General features: G+C 35.5%; 2 protein-coding genes across 2 annotated transcripts; one reads left to right on the top strand and one right to left on the bottom strand.

The window, feature by feature from the left end:
- Positions 1–296: 296 nt before the first annotated feature.
- Positions 297–5046, bottom strand: LOC123895630 (tubby-like F-box protein 3). Its single transcript, XM_045946089.1, has 6 exons — positions 4344–5046; positions 2995–3082; positions 2754–2883; positions 2477–2656; positions 1801–2291; positions 297–564 (listed from the first exon to the last, which is right to left on the bottom strand). Exons 1-5 carry the CDS (start codon positions 4644–4646, stop codon positions 1814–1816), a joined length of 1179 nt encoding a protein of 392 aa, XP_045802045.1. The 5' UTR covers positions 4647–5046; the 3' UTR covers positions 297–564; positions 1801–1813.
- Positions 5047–13831: 8785 nt separating this feature from the next.
- LOC123896323 lies at positions 13832–16508 on the top strand. Its single transcript, XM_045946728.1, has 2 exons — positions 13832–15608; positions 15697–16508. The coding sequence occupies exons 1-2, from the start codon at positions 13832–13834 to the stop codon at positions 16506–16508; spliced, it is 2589 nt and encodes an 862-aa protein (XP_045802684.1).
- Positions 16509–18399: the final 1891 nt, after the last annotated feature.

The raw sequence follows: 18399 nt of genomic DNA, 5'->3' as shown, positions 1-18399 counted from the left end.
CACAGCCAGAGAGAGAGAGAGAGTATATTTTTTATGTTGGAAAAATATTGATATTTTTTTAGATAAAAAGTTGTCTAGTATGATTCACTTGAGAGACAAAAAAAAAATTGTTTTTGTCCAATCTCATGACTAGTTTTGAAATGAAACATCAAACATGGTACTAAAAAATTGTTCAATTCAGTCTCCAATTTTTTAGCAAATTAAAAGCACCAGACAACGTTGTAACTTGTACCACACACAACTTACTGGTACTATATTGCATCGCATGAATAAACAACCAAATAAAAAGCAAATTGTTAAAGAAAATAAAAAATGAGAGAGAAAGAATTTATGTACATCACAAGGTCAATAATGTAAACCAATGAGAATAAGTAACATTCCAATTTCACATGTGATCTCAGAAACTAACACCGACAACATTCTCATATGTGCAGCACCCTCTTTTTACATTTTCAGTTCAACATCCAATCACATTCATAGATGCTTTTCATCAGATTTCTTCTCACAAAAGTTACATACATTCATACATATTTCTCAGATGGTACTGTAAATCTTGGATTGAACCTGTCATCAACAATCAACCAAACATTCTCATTAGGTAAACTGAGAAAGAAAAATTTACATTTCTTGTTTCAATTTTTAAATAATGTAACTGAGATAACTATCACTATGTTATGATTGGGATAGTTAGGTTTTCAAGCTATCCTCCCACCCTTTTCCTTCACCGGAAGCAAAAAAACTTTCAGCAAAACTATTTAGTTCATGTTTGGAATCTCAGTGAGTTTGACGAAATTACAGTGTCACCGTGATTTTGGTGGAACTATGAAGTGTAGTTCATGTTTGGAATCTTGGTGAGTTTGACGAAATTACTGTGTCACTGTGATTTTGGTAAAACTATGAAATGTAGTTCATGTTTGGAATCTCGGTGAGTTTGACGAAATATGGTGTTATGTGATTTTGGTGAAACTATTGTAGTTCATGGTTGGTATCACGGTGAGTTTGCTGAAATCATGGTGGCTGACTGTGATTTTGACAAATCTACCGTGATAGCAAGTAGTTTTTGCCAAAATTACAGTCACAGACCATGATTCTGCCAAACTCACTGTCAATAGTACTAAAAATCATTAAAAGGTCAATGGTTTGATCATAGACATTATACACGGTTAGTTTACCGAAATCACGGTAGTTGGCCGTGATTTTGACAAATCTACCGGATACTGGACATGCAAGAAGTTTATGCCAAAACACCATCAATCCAAACATGCACTAAAAAATATCTAAAGGTCAATGGTTTGGTCATAGACATTAAACATGATAGCACATTATGATATTTTTGGATTCATGTATCCGACCCCGCCTATTCGGATAAGGCTTAGTTGTTGTTGCTGTTGTTGGTCAAATGAATGTGGCAGCCATAAATACTAGAAAAGGGTTTGGTATAAACTATTAGGTCATGTTTGGTAGACAGACTAAAATAGGACAGAAATGAATATGAATTCTATTTTATATTTGGTGTACATTCAAAATCAATACTATACTAAAACAAGCATAAGATTATAAAAAGTTGTTTATTTAATTATTTTTTAAAAAGGTAGAACCAAAGAGAATAGAACATAATATTTCTTTCCAAACACTACCTAAAGCTACCACCCGAGAAAATAGTAGTATGGACCATTGTCCTATAGTGACACAAATTTAGCTAAACAAAAATGTATTTGCTCATTGATTTGCCGATGAAATAACTATGTTCTATAGTTTTCTATCAATCAAATTTTAAAATAGTTGCTTTCAAATGAATACCTGTTTAAGCATGTTATTCACAAGCAATCTTGGTATCAAAGCTGCTGAGGCAGATTGCAAATGCCTGAAATGCCGAGATAGGGTATCGATAATCCATTGTAAACAAATCCTTCCCAACTTTTCCAAATTGCAGGATGATCTTTTCATGTTCCGGTCCAGCAGCTCCATTTTCTGCAGAAGCAACCAGCTGAAAGTTTTTAACCGAGGCAACCGTCACACGTCCATGAAAGTTTAAGCACCAACACTGCAGCTGCTCATGCCACCTTGGAGACTTGTTTTTCAACACAAGCATGCCCTCTTTTTTATCACCAACCAGGGGTCCGGATAGAGAGTTCTCCACCACACGACTTGATTTTGATCGGAAAAAAGGAAACAGGGGAAACATTTCTATGTTGTTTAGAGAAAACTCAGTTTGTGTAGGAGCTACCCCTCCTGGTTCGATTGAAGAGGAAGGAATGGAATCCATTACACAGTGCATTCTCCTAGGGCCCCTGCTTGCAATATTTAGACGGTGAGAATAATGTATAGTTAAGATATAAGAAGAGTGCATATCAAGCTAAATAGGTTTTCAGCAAATACTTTGGACAGACAAAACATTATTGTCGACCATAAAAAGCGATAGATGCATGTCAAAATAAATGCAACGACAATTATAGTATAACAACTATTTGCTTACCTAGAGCCTAGAACATTCAATTCATATGAGATGTGAGCAACTGGATAGTTTCCTGTTGGGACCTTGGGTGAAACCTGCTTTAGATTCACCAACCTAGTGGAGTGACTTTTTGCAATCTTTGCCCCGGCATGAGGTGGCTGACCATCATAGACTGTGAACTTCGTTCCAAGGAAATTTGATCTTATTGAGAACAAAAGAAAGGTTATAAGTTGTCGCACTAATAAAGTCAAAGTGTAAAACAATGATGGTAATAGAATCTGATATGTTAGCAGCTCACCTCAGTTTCCCGACATAGGAATTGCTTCCTCTTGACATATCATATCCATCTAGAGAGATGATATAATCAGTGCAGGTAGGACGTCTGCATTTGCGTGCAGCCAGAAGGAACTTCCCATCATCACCTAGCGCTGAGTTAAAGATGTGTTAGATCTCAAAAAGGGAAGCTATGAATGGCACAAGAAAAATAAACTAAAGTTTTTTACAGAAAGAAATCAACCACAAGTTTAATTGTTACTTACAACCAGTTAAACTGAGATACAAATAGTACGTTTGAGTGGACCGGTTGCGCTTTATAAAGCATTGAAGGAGATTCTCCCTTGGACCAGGCTGCAAAAAATTATTCAGCAATAGAAACATGTTAGGCAATGCCATAGTGCTGTAAAACAATAAATTACTAAGGAATATAAAGACACCACCATAGTCATATTCAATCATCATGCCCTTCCAGAAACAAAAGAATAAATCTTAAGAGCAATTCCATGTATCGTATTCCACAGCAAAAGAGGCATCTTATGGTGGCCACTCAATTAGCCCAAATAGTGACCTCTCCTACTTTTGGTTTGGAAAATTACATATCAACAACAAAAGAAGTTATGAAAACACTAACACAGACACCATACACAACAGTGACACTGACCCGTCAACACTAGTAACAATTTGCGAATATGAAGTAATTGAATGTAAATAACATATTTCACTCTCATGTAGCTGTACATCGGACACACCTTCAATTTGAAGAGTCACTGTGTCAGTGTTAACAGATGCTACTCAACCAAAACATAATTATATCCTAACCAAACAAATAGACAATGTTTGCTACAAGATAGACTAAGGGTGCAAACTATAACAGCAATAATTACCCAGATGCTACAAAACCTAGTAATTTCAATGTCTTTTAAGGAAATTACACAGCACTTTCCCATGTAAAATTTCACAAAAAGTTAAAAAAATTAACATCACAATTTAATGGTCCCAACCTCCCAGGTAATATAGAACATACAATTCTGTGGATATAAGGGAGCACAAGATATCTATAACTAGGACAAAACCCCAACATTATCCACTAATAACATTGACCAACCAAAATAACAATTTTCCACATTGAGTAAAAAACATTTAGAAGGGTAAAAAACCATTTTCTTTTCTACACAAGATAGTATAAAAATCATAGATCCAAAGGGTAAATGAAAACCAATACAAAGGAACATAAATAATATCAATATCTCAAACAAATTAAGTTACTTAATAGCTTAGTTCAACTCTACTACTTCATCATCAAAACATATATCTTTTTTTTTTCTTTTAAAACAATGTTTATGTAATTAAATACAACAACAAAAAATTGTACTAAATTTTCATCAAAATTATCACCAAATTTGCTCCAACCCAATTAAGCTCAATGCATCAAAACAAAAACTTCCCATTAAAAACAAAATAATCAAACATAAATTTGGATGAAAAAAAACACCTTGTTTAACAAATTGAACTAAAAAAAAAAGTACATAAATAAAATTTTAAAAATTACATTTTGAGCATGACCCAGATGAAGAAATAGATAGTAATTGAGAATAGAGAAGAAAAAAAAAACCTGTTTAACAGAAATGGGGAAAGTAATCTTAGCAGAAATTTCAGGTTTTTTAACGATTTCTTTGGTGATAACTCTCCAGTTCCGACATACTCCAGCACATGCAACAACGTTTTTCCTAGGTGGCCACGTGTCCTCTGATGCTTCAATTCTGACAAGAACCTCACGAAGAAGTTCTTGTGGCATGTTAGCCCAACAACTCTGTCTTAAACCATCACCAACAGCCACTTTCTCTTCTTTCTCAACCGCAACTGCCCTTTGAGATCTCGATCTCATATCTTCAAATATATTCCTGATTATAGCCATACCCAGATCGCCAATTTCGATTCTGAATCCAAATTCAACAAAAAGATGAAATTTTTCAGCTTTGAAAGAGTGGATAAATAGAGAGGGGGTGTTAAAAGTGTTGCGTTGATTAAGGGAAATTTAATTAATTTTGGATATTTTTCCTTGTGGGGATTGAGAAAATTAGGAAAGAGTTTGGTGAGTGTGTTTGTGAAAAGGAAAAAGAGAAAAGGATGAGATTGTGATGAGAAAAAAGCGAGAATTGAGTTTGAGTAATAAGTAGTGTGTGTTTATGTTTTTGTCTTAAAGAGATGAAAAAGAGACAAAAAGACAAGGGTAAGATAGTAAAATGCATTGTGAGCAAAAGGGGTTACTTGTTGAGTTGAGTGTCTAAGAAAGGGATTGAGGTTATCTATTATCTATTGTAATTCATGCATGCAATTTAACCTTGTTTTTATTGAAGGAATAATTCAAGTTAGAAGTTAGTTACAACTTATGTTACTTGTGTTGTAAGCAACTAACTAGTGAGTTAGTTAGAGTAACCATAGTTAGTTAGATTGAATGTATATATAAGCATATTAGTCATTGTAATTTCAACACAATCTTGATCAATAATAATTCTCCCTTTACTCTCTCAATTTCCATCATTCTCTCATTGTTGATTTCCCTCATTCTCCCTTCAAGTTCTAACAACTGGTATCTAGAGCCTCAAGGTTCTTGGCATTAAAGATTCAAGAAAGATCACTGTGCAGCAGAAGCTTGAAGATGTCAAGCCAATTGGAAACTCTGAGCAACAGTTTTGGAGGAAAACTTCCGATTCTTGATGGTTCCAACTGGGATAGATGGAACAAGCAGATGAAAGTCATCTTTGGCTTTCAAGAAGTGCAAGATGTGGTGGAAACTGGTGTGACTCCACTACCAGCAGATGCAAATGAGAATCAAAGAACTGCACACAGAAATTCCAAGAAGAAAGACTTCAAGGCTATGTTCTTTATCCATCAATGTGTTGATGTGATAAACTTTCAGAAGATTGAGAATGCAGGATCTGCAAAAGAGTGTTGGGACATTCTTGCTAAATGTCATGAAGGGAATGAGAAATTGAAGAAAGTTCGATTGCAGACATGGAAGAGAAAATTTGAATTGCTTCAGATGGAAGATACTGAAACAATCACAGCCTACTTCAACAGAATCACCAATATTTCAAATCAGATAAGAAGCTGTGGAGAAACATTGGGTGATGCAGCTATTGTTGAAAAGGTAATACGAACCCTAGCTCCAAAGTTTGATTACATTACTGTTGCAATCATGGAATCCAAAGATATAAGCACTATGACATTGGATGAACTGCAATGTTCTTTGGAATCACATGATCAAAGACTGAGTGAAAGACAGAAAGATAGAGCTGCAGACCAGGCACTGCAAGCTCATGCAATCAAGAAAGACAATGGTAAATGGAAAGGGAAAGATAAGGCTCATAAAGAAAGCAATCACCAAGATAATTCAAAGAAGAACAGTGATCAAGGAGAATCATCACATCAGAGTAATGGTTCAAATCAAGAAAAAAAGGGAAAAGTGAATTTGAAAAAGATTCAATGCTACAATTGTCAGAAATATGGTCATTTTGCAAAAGACTGCAGAGGCAAGAAGGTTCCAAGGTATGGAGGAAAGAATAAGGCTGAAGCACATATTGCTCAGGAAGATAGTGACTCAGAGGCTGATCCAACACTGTATATGGCAACCATCACAGATGCTGAAGATGATCAAGAACATTGGTATCTTGACACAGGTTGCAGCAATCACATGACAAGCCATAGAGACTGGCTAATCAACTTCAACAGTTCATCAAAAACTAAAATAAGGTTTGCAGACAATAGAACAATTCCAGCTGAAGGAGTGGGTGATGTATTGATCAAAGGCAAGAAAGGAAATCAAGCCATCATCACAGGTGTTCTATATGTACCAGACATGAAAACAAATTTACTAAGTATGGGACAGCTACTAGAGAAGGGATTCATTATGCATATGGAGAATAACATCATGGAAGTGTATGATTCTCAGAACAACACTATTCTGAGAGCTCCTCTATCTCAGAATAGAACATTCCAAGTCACATTGACTGCAAATCAATCCCAATGTCTGGCTACAATAAAGATCAATGACCAAGCTTGGTTATGGCATCTGAGGTATGGTCATCTGAACTTTAAAAGCTTGAGTTATCTGCAAAACAATGAACTGGTCAATGGACTACCTGCAATCAAGATTCCTAGAGATATTTGTCAACATTGCTTGTTAGGCAAGCAAACAAGAAAGTCTTTTGTCAAGGAGATTGCAATGAGAGCCAAGCAGGTACTTGATGTAGTATATACAGATGTATGTGGTCCATTTGACACACTATCTTTAGGAGGAAACAGGTACTTTGTATCATTCATTGATGAATTCAGCAGAATGATGTGGATTCACCTAATGAAGAGCAAAGATGAAGTGCTTCAGAATTTTAAGTCATTCAAACTGTTAGTTGAAAAGCAATCAGAAAAGAAGATTAAAATTCTGAGAAGTGATGGTGGTGGTGAATACACCTCAAATGATTTCAAAACATTTTGTTCAGAAAATGGAATTCAGCATGAGGTAATAGCTCCATACACTCCTCAACACAATGGAATAGCTGAAAGGAGGAATAGAACTATCATGAACATGACCAGATGTATGTTAAGAGAAAAGAATCTACCTCACAGTTTTTGGGGTGAAGCTGTAGTTACAGCCTGCTATGTTCTGAACAGATGTCCAACAAAGCAAATGAATAAGGTACCAGAAGCAATTTGGTCAGGACACACACCATCAGTAAAGCATCTAAGGGTATTTGGCTGCTTGTGCTACAGACACATACCAAATCAAAGGAGGAAGAAACTTGATGACAAGAGTGAAGCAATGATACTAATAGGATATCACACTGCAGGTGCTTACAAACTGTACAATCCCATTACAAAAAAGGTCACTGCTAGCAGGGATGTAACATTTGAAGAAGATAAATGCTGGGATTGGAACAATACCACATCAGATAATGAAGACTATGTACCATTTGAGCTGCTTGATAAGCAAGCACCTGAAGAAGCAACTGTGCCACCACCTCCAGCTTCAAACAATGCACCAGTGGTACTAAGGAGGTCAGAAAGACCAATTGTTCCAAATAGAACTCTGCAAGACTATGAAAGGGTCAGTGATGATATGGTCACTCCAGATGGTGACATTGTACATCTGGCACTATTTGTTGACACTGAACCCTTGACATATGCTGAAGCCTCAAAGCATGAAGAATGGAGACAAGCAATGACAGAAGAAATTGCCTCAATTGAGAAAAATGCAACATGGAGTATCACTCAATTGCCTCCTGGTAAGAAACCAATTGCTGTCAAATGGATTTATAAGCTAAAACATTTACCTAATGGAACTATAGCAAAGTATAAAGCAAGATTGGTAGCTAAAGGGTTCCTTCAGAAGCAAGGCATTGATTTCTCAGAAATTTTTGCACCAGTAGCAAGAATTGAAACTGTAAGATTAGTGGTAGCAATAGCTAATCACTTCAGATGGGAGTTTGTTCAACTTGATGTCAAGTCTGCATTTCTCAATGGCAAACTTGAGGAGGAAGTATATGTTGAACAACCTCAAGGCTTCACAGTTAAGGGAAAGGAGGATCATGTATTGAGGCTGAATAAAGCATTATATGGCCTGAGACAGGCACCTAGAGCTTGGAACATAAGGATAGATGAATTTCTGAACAAAATTGGATATTCAAAGTGCACAGTTGAACATGGAATTTATGTGAAAGGCTCAACTCAGAGTAAACTCTGCATAGTATGCTTATATGTGGATGATTTACTGATAACAGGCAGTGACAAAAGAGAAATTGAAAGGTTAACAAGCCAGCTGAGCTCAGAATTTGAAATGACCAATCTGGGAGGCCTAAAATACTTCCTTGGACTGGAATTCACTAAAACTAAAGAGGGAATGTTGATTCACCAGAGAAAATATATCTCAGACATATTGAAAAGATTCAACATGATGAATTGCAACCCAGCCAATACACCAATGGAAACTGCTTCAAGCCTGAGTAATGATGATGAAGGCAGCAATGTCAATAGCACATTGTATAAGCAGATGGTTGGAAGCCTGAGATATGCCTGCAATTCAAGGCCTGATATTTGTCACAGTGTAGGGATAGTCAGTAGGTTCATGCAAACACCTAAACTATCTCATATGCAAGCAGTGAAGAGAATACTGAGATACTTGCAGGGCACAATGGAGTATGGTGTTCTATATCCAAATTCAGATGGAAAGAAAGGCAAATTGATTGGATATAGTGACTCTGATTGGTCAGGTGACAAAGTAGAAAGGAAAAGCACTATGGGATATGTATTCACATTGTTTGATTGCCCTATTTCATGGAGCTCTAAAAAGCAAAATGTAGTAGCACTGTCAACATGTGAAGCTGAGTACATATCAGCCTGCAATGCAGCATGTCAAGGTATATGGCTGCAATCTCTGCTGCAGGAAATGAAAATAGATATTGAAGATGGAGTAGAGCTTATGGTTGACAACAAATCAGCCATAAATCTAGCCAAGAATCCCATAGCTCATGGGAGAAGCAAGCATATTGAAACTAAGTTTCATTTTTTGAGAGACCAAGTCACTAAAGGGAGGATCAAGCTTAGCTACTGCAGTACAGAGAAGCAGATAGCTGATGTACTTACCAAGCCATTGAAAATTGACAAGTTCAAAGACATGAGGAAAATGCTTAATGTGTTTAGCATGGAGAACTTGAATTAAGGGGGAGTATTGAAGGAATAATTCAAGTTAGAAGTTAGTTACAACTTATGTTACTTGTGTTGTAAGCAACTAACTAGTGAGTTAGTTAGAGTAACCATAGTTAGTTAGATTGAATGTGTATATAAGCATATTAGTCATTGTAATTTCAACACAATCTTGATCAATAATAATTCTCCCTTTACTCTCTCAATTTCCATCATTCTCTCATTGTTGATTTCCCTCATTCTCCCTTCAAGTTCTAACAGTTTTAAATCAGAGTCGTTAATTCGAAATTTGGTGTTTATATTATATAATATCAAGATTACTAGTAAATAATTTTGGACGTTGATTTTAGATCGGATGGTTAATAAGAGTAGTTGCGTGATGTAATTACTATGTTAAATTTGGATTCAAGAGAGATAGTGGAAAAAAGTTAAGAGTGTATAGGAGTGATCATGATTTAGTGCACTCCTCAAATGGGGCCGACTGCGGTGTAGTCATTGATCAGACGGTCTTTGGTAATGATCTCGTGATCCATATAGGAGTGTTGGAGAGGCGACAATAAGGTAAAGATAAGTACATTATTTGACGGTGCAACCACATCACATAAATGACAACTTCAAAATCTTCTATTTCTCTCTTGTTTCTATCCTTTCCATGGACCGAAGAGGGATTCAGATTTATTGTACTCATTCAACCTATTTAAACCGTCTGATTTTAATAAAATGGTTGAATGCAATGTAGTCAGAGATTGTGTTTATACACAACTCTGGTGGTCCAGTGAAAATCAAATATAGAATCTTAAAAGTAATATCTTTTGTGTGTTTGATTTTGAGTCGGATTTACGTTAATGTACCATGAGGTAGAAGAACTTAGTTTTATCTACTATATTATTCTGTATATATAGAAGAGCCATGGATAAATAAATATGAAAAAGATGAAGCATAAAACAACAAAACAAATAGTATTAATGTATAAATTTAATTTCACCAATATTCAAATTCTCCACCTACACAAATCCAAATATTTTAAAGTATGTCGTGAAGGTGCATGTTTACTTTTACAATGTTTATACTATATTTAATTGTTTCATATATTATTTAGAAACATATTATTATGAACTTTTTTATGTGTAGTATATTATTTTTCTGCAGATGAAATGGAGAAGGATAGCACATTTTTTAAGAGCTTTCTTTTTGGTATGGAAAGTGTTATAATCTTAAAACAAAATCTCATCAGAGAAAGAAATGGGGTCGTGGAAGAATTTGGTTTGAGTTCCATAGCCCTAATGTGTCAAAATATTATGATTGGCTCGACCAGATCCAAATGTTTTTTCTTTCTTTTTTGTTCGGTATCACGCTCTATGAGAATGGAGTTAAAGAGCCAAGTAATTTGTGGTAATGTCAGAATTTGCATATATTTGTAGCTATTACCACTTGTTTAAAAGGCACGAGACTCTTGTTTGATGCATATCATATGATAGAAACATGATAAAATATAGAGTAGGATAATGATAAGATAAAATATAAGTAGGATAATAGTTATTTTTTCATGTGTTTGATGCACACAATATATAAAACATGATAATAATATTTTATTATATTTTTTATACACACTTATAATAATATGATAAAGTATATATAATATTTAAATGACAAATAACCTGGTAAAAAAATTACATTTTTTCATAAATTGTTTTGTAATAATTTATAATCATATAAATTTTAAAAAATTAAATAATTTTATATAAAAATCATTGATGCTACTATTATTATTAAATAATCAATTTAAAACTTTTTTATATAAATAAAACATTAATACTATTTTATTATTTTTATTTTAAAGTATTAGTAAAAAAAATTATCCTGTACTACTAAGTCAGCTCAAATTCAGGATAAAAATTTGATCTATCAAAAATAATATGATAAGCTTTATGATTAATTTACCATATCTTATTGTCACGTCAAACACAAAATGGAAACAAAATATGATATATTCACCCGTAATATCATATCTCTTGTTGCCACTAATTAAACCCTTATCACATGTAACAATTTATTCTTATTAATAAAAAATATATTAATTTAACTGTTCAATGTTAACGCCTGTAGCAAATCTTAGAAGATTATAATCTACAAAATTATAATTATAATTTAATGCATGGCTTATTCCTTTCTCATGTGTATTTGATCCAGAATCTTTCACATCAACAACTGGTCATCATGAGTGATAACCTTCTTTTACAAGCAACCAAACACACTCACCCACAGATTTTCAACTTCTATAGTCCTCACATTATGGAATTTTTTTTCAAAGTGCACCTGTCATTAGAGTAATACACCAAAACATCCTACCTGAGGAAAAATTAACCGAAATGCCCTAACACTTTCCTGTGAGGGGGACGCGCCATCCCCAGCTTAGTGTTATAATGAAGGACGCGCCAACGGGGGGTCAGCGACCTTGTGAAGGACGCGCCATCCCCAAGGCGGCGTCCTGAGTTGGTTTTTTTTTTTTTTTTTTTCATTTTCGTTTTTGAAGGTAAGGGGGTAGGGTTTTGGAAGGGTTAGAAGGGTTTTGAGGGTTAAGGGTTAGGAGGGTTTTGAGGGTTAAGGGTTAGATGGGGTTTTGAGGGTTTAGGGGTTTTTTTTTTTTTTTAAAGAAATTATTGAAAAAAATTATACAAAAATTATATTAATTAATATAAACACACTACAACAAATTTTTTTTTTTTTGACATTTTGTATTTTTAGGGTTTTTAAGGGTTTTAGTTTTTTTTTTTTATTATATATATTATGTTTCTATTTTACTTGTTTATCAACAAAACAAAAATTAGAAGTAAATAGAAAACAAAAGATTTTGAGGAAAAATCGTATTTAATATTATTTTTTTACAATACAATACAAAAAATCGCAAATTAATTGGAATTTGGACTAATTATCACGACCACGAGCACGACCACGACCACGACCACGACCACCACCACCACCAACGTCATCGTCACCTAAATGACCTCCAGTACCACATGTAGGAGCATGACGAACACGATCACCTCTTCGAAGTTCTCCTTGATGTTGTTCCACATCGTCTTGTTGATACTGAAAAGATGCAGTAGGATTACTCGAACTTGAGGCATTGAAAAAGTTTGATGTAGATGTGTCGTTGAACAAGGAGGTAAATGGCACACCAGAAAGGTTGTCAAAAATATTAGGATTATTAGGATCATCAAGAGTAATCAACTCATTAATCCATGACGAACCCACAGAGTTTTGAGTGTCGTAGGTATTGTGTTGGGGTGAAGTGAATAGGTTGTTGGGGAAATTTTGTTGGGCCGGTGTGTAGAAATTTTGTTGGGCTGGTGTGTGGAAATTTGGGTCATTAGATGGGTAGAAGTTTTGTTGGTCGTAGAAATTTGTTGTTGGTGGTGAGATGTAGGTTTGATGGTCATAGATTGGGAATTGGGGAGGGGTATAATCTAGGTATGGAGCTGATTGATTTTGTGTTGTGGTTTGCATGGGTGTTTGGTCAGGGTCAGGGGTAAATTCACGGGTTGAGGTAGATGGATTGTTTAGTGTGGGTGGGGGTTTGAAGAAGAACGGATTGAAGGTATTATAATACCACTCAAAATAAGAATTTGGAAGTTTATTTGCATGTGTGCCAGTTATCACCTTAGTGTGACGATTATTCCAATCGTCGATAAAACTTTCATATTCAACATCTCATCTATCTTTTGCTCCTCCACGCCTAGTTTGCTTGTGATATTTTGACATGTTTTCTGCTAGGCGCAATCTAGTTTGTTTGATTCCAAACTGGAGTTTAACTCGGTCGGTTTGGTGGTACTCCAAAATTTCAAAACATATTAGGTACGTGGTTGCAGACCAACAATGAGTGTCCTCCTCTATAGCATTAAGTGCTATGTCTTGATAAGGCCTCCAAATAAACTGCAAGTATAAAACACATATCGCTCTGAGTAGTCAACGGAGAACTATTTAACCGGTTGCAGACTGAAACATTTAAGACGAAGAGCCAATTTTTTCTCATATTCGTATGCTGAAGAAGGAGTGTGGAGATCAATTATGATGAAGAAGACTATTTATTGACTGAATTCGCTTTGGACTGGTTCGAACGCGCCATGTGCAGGTCAGCTGCCTTCGATTGAACGCGCCATCTGCAGTCTGGTGTTCAGCTTTTGCAGTAAGTACTGAACGCGCCATTCGCAGGTCAGTGTTACATTACTGAACGCGCCATCTGCAGGTTAGCGTTCAACTTTTTTTCGTCGTTATTTACACCTTTGCGGACCAAACATTATTCATCATCCAACACACAACATCGTATTTTTTCTTCTAAGAGATACGAATTTACCATCCTAACAACAAAAAAAATTACTCTTAAAAATTTCACCATTTACAATGGCTCCAGCACAACAAAAAAATGTTCTTGTCTATTACAATGGACAATGTTTTAGACAAAACAATAGTGTTTTTTTCCAAAGCAATACAACAAGAGGTTTTAGGATCAATACAAGAAGCAACTTTGCTCATTTAAAGGAGAGAATATCAGAAAAGTTGAATTTAGGAAACAATAAGGTTATATCTGAAATTTATTGGAGGCAACCGGTGGTTTTTGGAAACTCAAATGAACGATTTGAATCATACAAAGTTGTAGACAACGATGATGTTGAATATATGTTTGCGACTCATTGCCAATTTGAAGCTCTAGTCAGTATCGAGTTATATGTTACATTGGAAGATGTACATCCAACTGACCAACATCAGATCGAAGCACCACCATTTGATTATACACAATATTATTCGATGCTTTCACAAGATTGTGAATCACAACCATCATCCTCATACCTCCCAGATCTGAACACACAACCATCATCCTCATACCACCAGTCTCATCAACTTGAAGCCTCACAATTTCACCCACAACCATCATCCTCATACCACCAGTCTCATCAACACGAAGCCTCACAATTTTACTCACAACCATCATCCTTATATCACCAAGAAGGAGAAGAGGAAGACGAAGATGACATCGTAAATGGAGTAATTGTCGGTGAGGAAAGCGAGAATGAAGAAGAATATGTTGCACAAGCATTCGGTGACGTTGAAGATGAAGACGTTGACGACCACCCCATGTATAATCCACCACCCCACATGCTTACCTTGGATGCAAGCATTGATGAACGTACCGAAGTTCTGCGATCAATGAATCCGAGACTTCCAGTAGATCAAGAGATTGAGGTGGGAATGCAATTTCATACCAAAGCAGATTGTGTGAGTGCAATAAGAAAGTACCATATTAAACAATCTCGGGATTATAAGGTAAAACAGTCCGACAAAGAAAGGTATGTCATTCAATGTAAGCAACCTGCATGTAAATTCAGTTTGAGAGCATCTGAGAGAACAAATGGTCGTTGGGTAATTGGTGTTATAAAAAATGAGCACACATGCATATCTTTGGGTTTGACACAAGATCACCACAAACTTAATTCTACTATGATAAGTGAAAGCATTGCCTCACTCTTGCACAAAGACCTATCAATTAAAGTGAAAACTATAATTGCACACATAAGGGATAAGTTCAATTACACTGTCACGTACCGAAAGGCATGGATAGCAAAAAATAAGGCCATCGAAAACATGTTTGGGAGCTGGGTGGACTCATATCATGCTCTTCCGCAGTGGTTGATGACAATGCAACATTATCTTCCAAATGTCGTCACAATATTAGAGACCCTACCGGCAGACACTCCTGATGATGTGACCTTCCATCGTCTGTTTTGGTCTTTTGAACCACTTATTAAAGGTTTTGCATATTGTAAACCAATTGTGCAGGTTGATGGAACATGGTTATATGGGAAGTATAAAGGGACATTGTTGCTAGCTGTTGCACAAGACGGAAATGACCATATATTTCCAGTCGCTTTTGCAATTGTGGAAGGTGAAACAAAGGAAGCTTGGAACTTCTTTTTAAAAAATTTGAGAACATATGTCACTCCACAACAACATCTTTGTGTGATTTCAGATAGACATCCATCCATTAAAAGTGCTTATGATAATCCTGCAAATGGTTGGAATGATCCTACCTGCAGACATGTGTACTGCATCAGACACATTGCCCAAAACTTCATGCGAAAGTTCAACAATAAAAAGCTTCGCAAGTTGGTTGTTAACATGGGTAACTATCTGCAAGTCACTACAACTTTTCTATAATTTCAACGATACATTTTTTTTATGCTGTTTTATTAATTGCTCTTCTTATATAGGATTTGCAGTAAATCAACCTTTGCACAGATACTACCGCAGCAAAATTGCTGCGCAGAACACTAATGCAATAGGGTGGCTTGATAATATCCCCATAGCGAAGTGGACGCAAGCATTCGATGAAGGTCGTCGGTGGGGTCATATGACAACCAACCTTGCTGAGTCGATGAACAACGTGTTTAAGGGTATTCGCAATGAACCCATCACAGCTTTGGTCCAATCAACGTTCTATAAGTGTGTCGTACTGTTTCAAAGAAGAGCCACTGAATCAGCAGCTGTGTTGCAATCTGGACAACAATATTCAGAAGCTTGTCAGAAACGGATTAAAGAAGCAATGCATAAAGCAAACTCACATCAAGTCATTGCTTTTGATCGACTCAATCAAACTTTCAGGGTAATGGAAACTGTCAATCACAACGAGGGTCGACCAATGGGTCGATTTCTGCTCAAGTTGGGTGAAAGCTGCTGTGATTGTGGAGAATTTCAAGCTTTACATTTGCCTTGTTCGCATGTTATTGCTGCATGCTCCCATGCTGCACAAGCTTATCAAGTTCATATACATGACGTGTACAAAGCTGCAAGTGTATTTTGTGTATACAATAACACCTTCCCGGGAATTCAAGACCAATCATATTGGCCCCAATATTATGGCCGTCGACTTTGCCCCGACCCAGCAATGAAAAGATGTAAGAGAGGTCGTCCGAAAAGTACGCGCATTAGGACGGAAATGGACGACGAGATCGAAACTTTGAATAAGTGTGCTTTATGTAGGGTGCCGGGCCATGATCGTAGGAATTGTCCAAATTCCAATTAATTTGCAATTTTTTTGTATTGTATTGTAAAAAATAATATTAAATATTATTATTGCACGATTTTGTTTTGTTGATAAACAAGTAAAATAGAAACATAATATATATAATAAAAAAAAAAAACTAAAACCCTTAAAAACCCTAAAAATACAAAATGTCAAAAAAAAAAAAAATTGTTGTAGTGTGTTTATATTAATTAATATAATTTTTGTATAATTTTTTTCAATAATTTCTTTAAAAAAAAAAAACCCTAAACCCTCAAAACCCCATCTAACCCTTAACCCTCAAAACCCTCCTAACCCTTAACCCTCAAAACCCTTATAACCCTTCCAAAACCCTACCTACTTACCTTCAAAAACGAAAATGAAAAAAAAAAAAACAAACTAAGGACGCTAAGCTGTGGATGGCGCGTCCTTCATTAGGACACTAATGTGGGGATGGCGCGTACTTCCTAGGGTCACTAACCTATGGATGGCGCGTCCCACTCACAGAAAAGCACTAGGGCATTTCGGTTAATTTTTCCTCAGGTAGGATGTTTTGGTGTATTTGACTTTTGACAGGTGCAGTTTGAAAAAAAATTCCACATTATGAGAATGGATCTGGTGCTAGCTGGTTTGCTCTCTCATGTTGTCTGTTCTGCGATCATCTCAGGTGTCTATTTGTATTTTTCTTTCTTTAAAATTATTTTTCTTAATTTATTTATTTTTTAAGCACTTTCAACCATTGGGATGAAGAGTATGAAAGATGACTGGACACATAAGACAATCGATCGTCCAGTTCCTTATGATAATTGTTATTATATTGTTATATTTAAACATTAATTTGTACAACTTTTATCTTTTATAATTACACACATTTAAAAATACACATAAAAAACAAATAAAATATCTTATTAGACAAAAATTTGATGTCAAATAATTATTTCTCAAATTGGATTATTTAGCCATTGCAGGCATTGTGGTTGTAAGAGGAGGATGTAACCACTCATATTTTAAATTAAAATGCGAGTTGTTTATCTCATATATGACAATCAATGTTCTTGTGGTTTAGTTTTCTTATTTATTGCCAGTAGTTCAAATTTGTTATATGATCTTTTAAGGATGATGGCTTATTTTACCTTAGATTCCCATAAATTCCAAGTAATATATAACTGGAAAATAAAAGCCTTGGTTTCATGTTTACCGTAATTAGTAATTACTAGTGGTTAGCATATGGTGGTTTATAATTATACTACTTATTTAAATCCCTAATCATATGTCAGTTCAAGACATGTACTATTGCATATATAAAATACATCCCATAACTAATTAAATATTGAACTAATGTTATGAATAAAAGTTGATTCAATAATAGATTTTTTTTTAACTACACATTTTTTAGTCCCTTACGTTTATTTTAAGTTTCAATTTGGTCTCTTATGTTTAAAAAGTATCAATTTGGTCCCTTACGTTTCCATTAGGTTTCAATTTAGTCCTTTCCATCAATTTTGTCACATGTTGCAGTCAATTTGCATATGTGGACTGACACGTGGACACTTTGACACAGTGACACGTGTATAGTTCAAACGGTGTTAGTGACAAAACTAACGGAAATGACTAAATTGAAACCTAATGAAAACGTAAGGGACCAAATTTATTCTTTTTAAACGCAATGGACCAAATTGAAACCTAAAATAAACGTAAGGGACCAAATGTGTAGTTAAGCCTTTTTTTCACCCTCTAGTTCTTGGGGGAAGGGGACCCTAGTAGTCCAGATTTCGGGGTGAGTTTTGGCATCAAGTGATTCAAGTTCCCTCCCAAATGCAGTTGCAGGGGATCGAACCGTGATCCTCCCTACCAAGTTCAGCGTCAATCGCCACTGAACCAACTAACCTTTGATGATTCAATAGATATTAGA

Source organism: Trifolium pratense, linkage group LG7 (assembly GCF_020283565.1).
Source record: "Trifolium pratense cultivar HEN17-A07 linkage group LG7, ARS_RC_1.1, whole genome shotgun sequence".
NCBI classification, from domain to species: Eukaryota; Viridiplantae; Streptophyta; class Magnoliopsida; order Fabales; family Fabaceae; genus Trifolium; species Trifolium pratense.
Note: the sequence above shows the minus strand (reverse complement) of the source record. Positions and strands in the feature narration are given on the sequence as shown.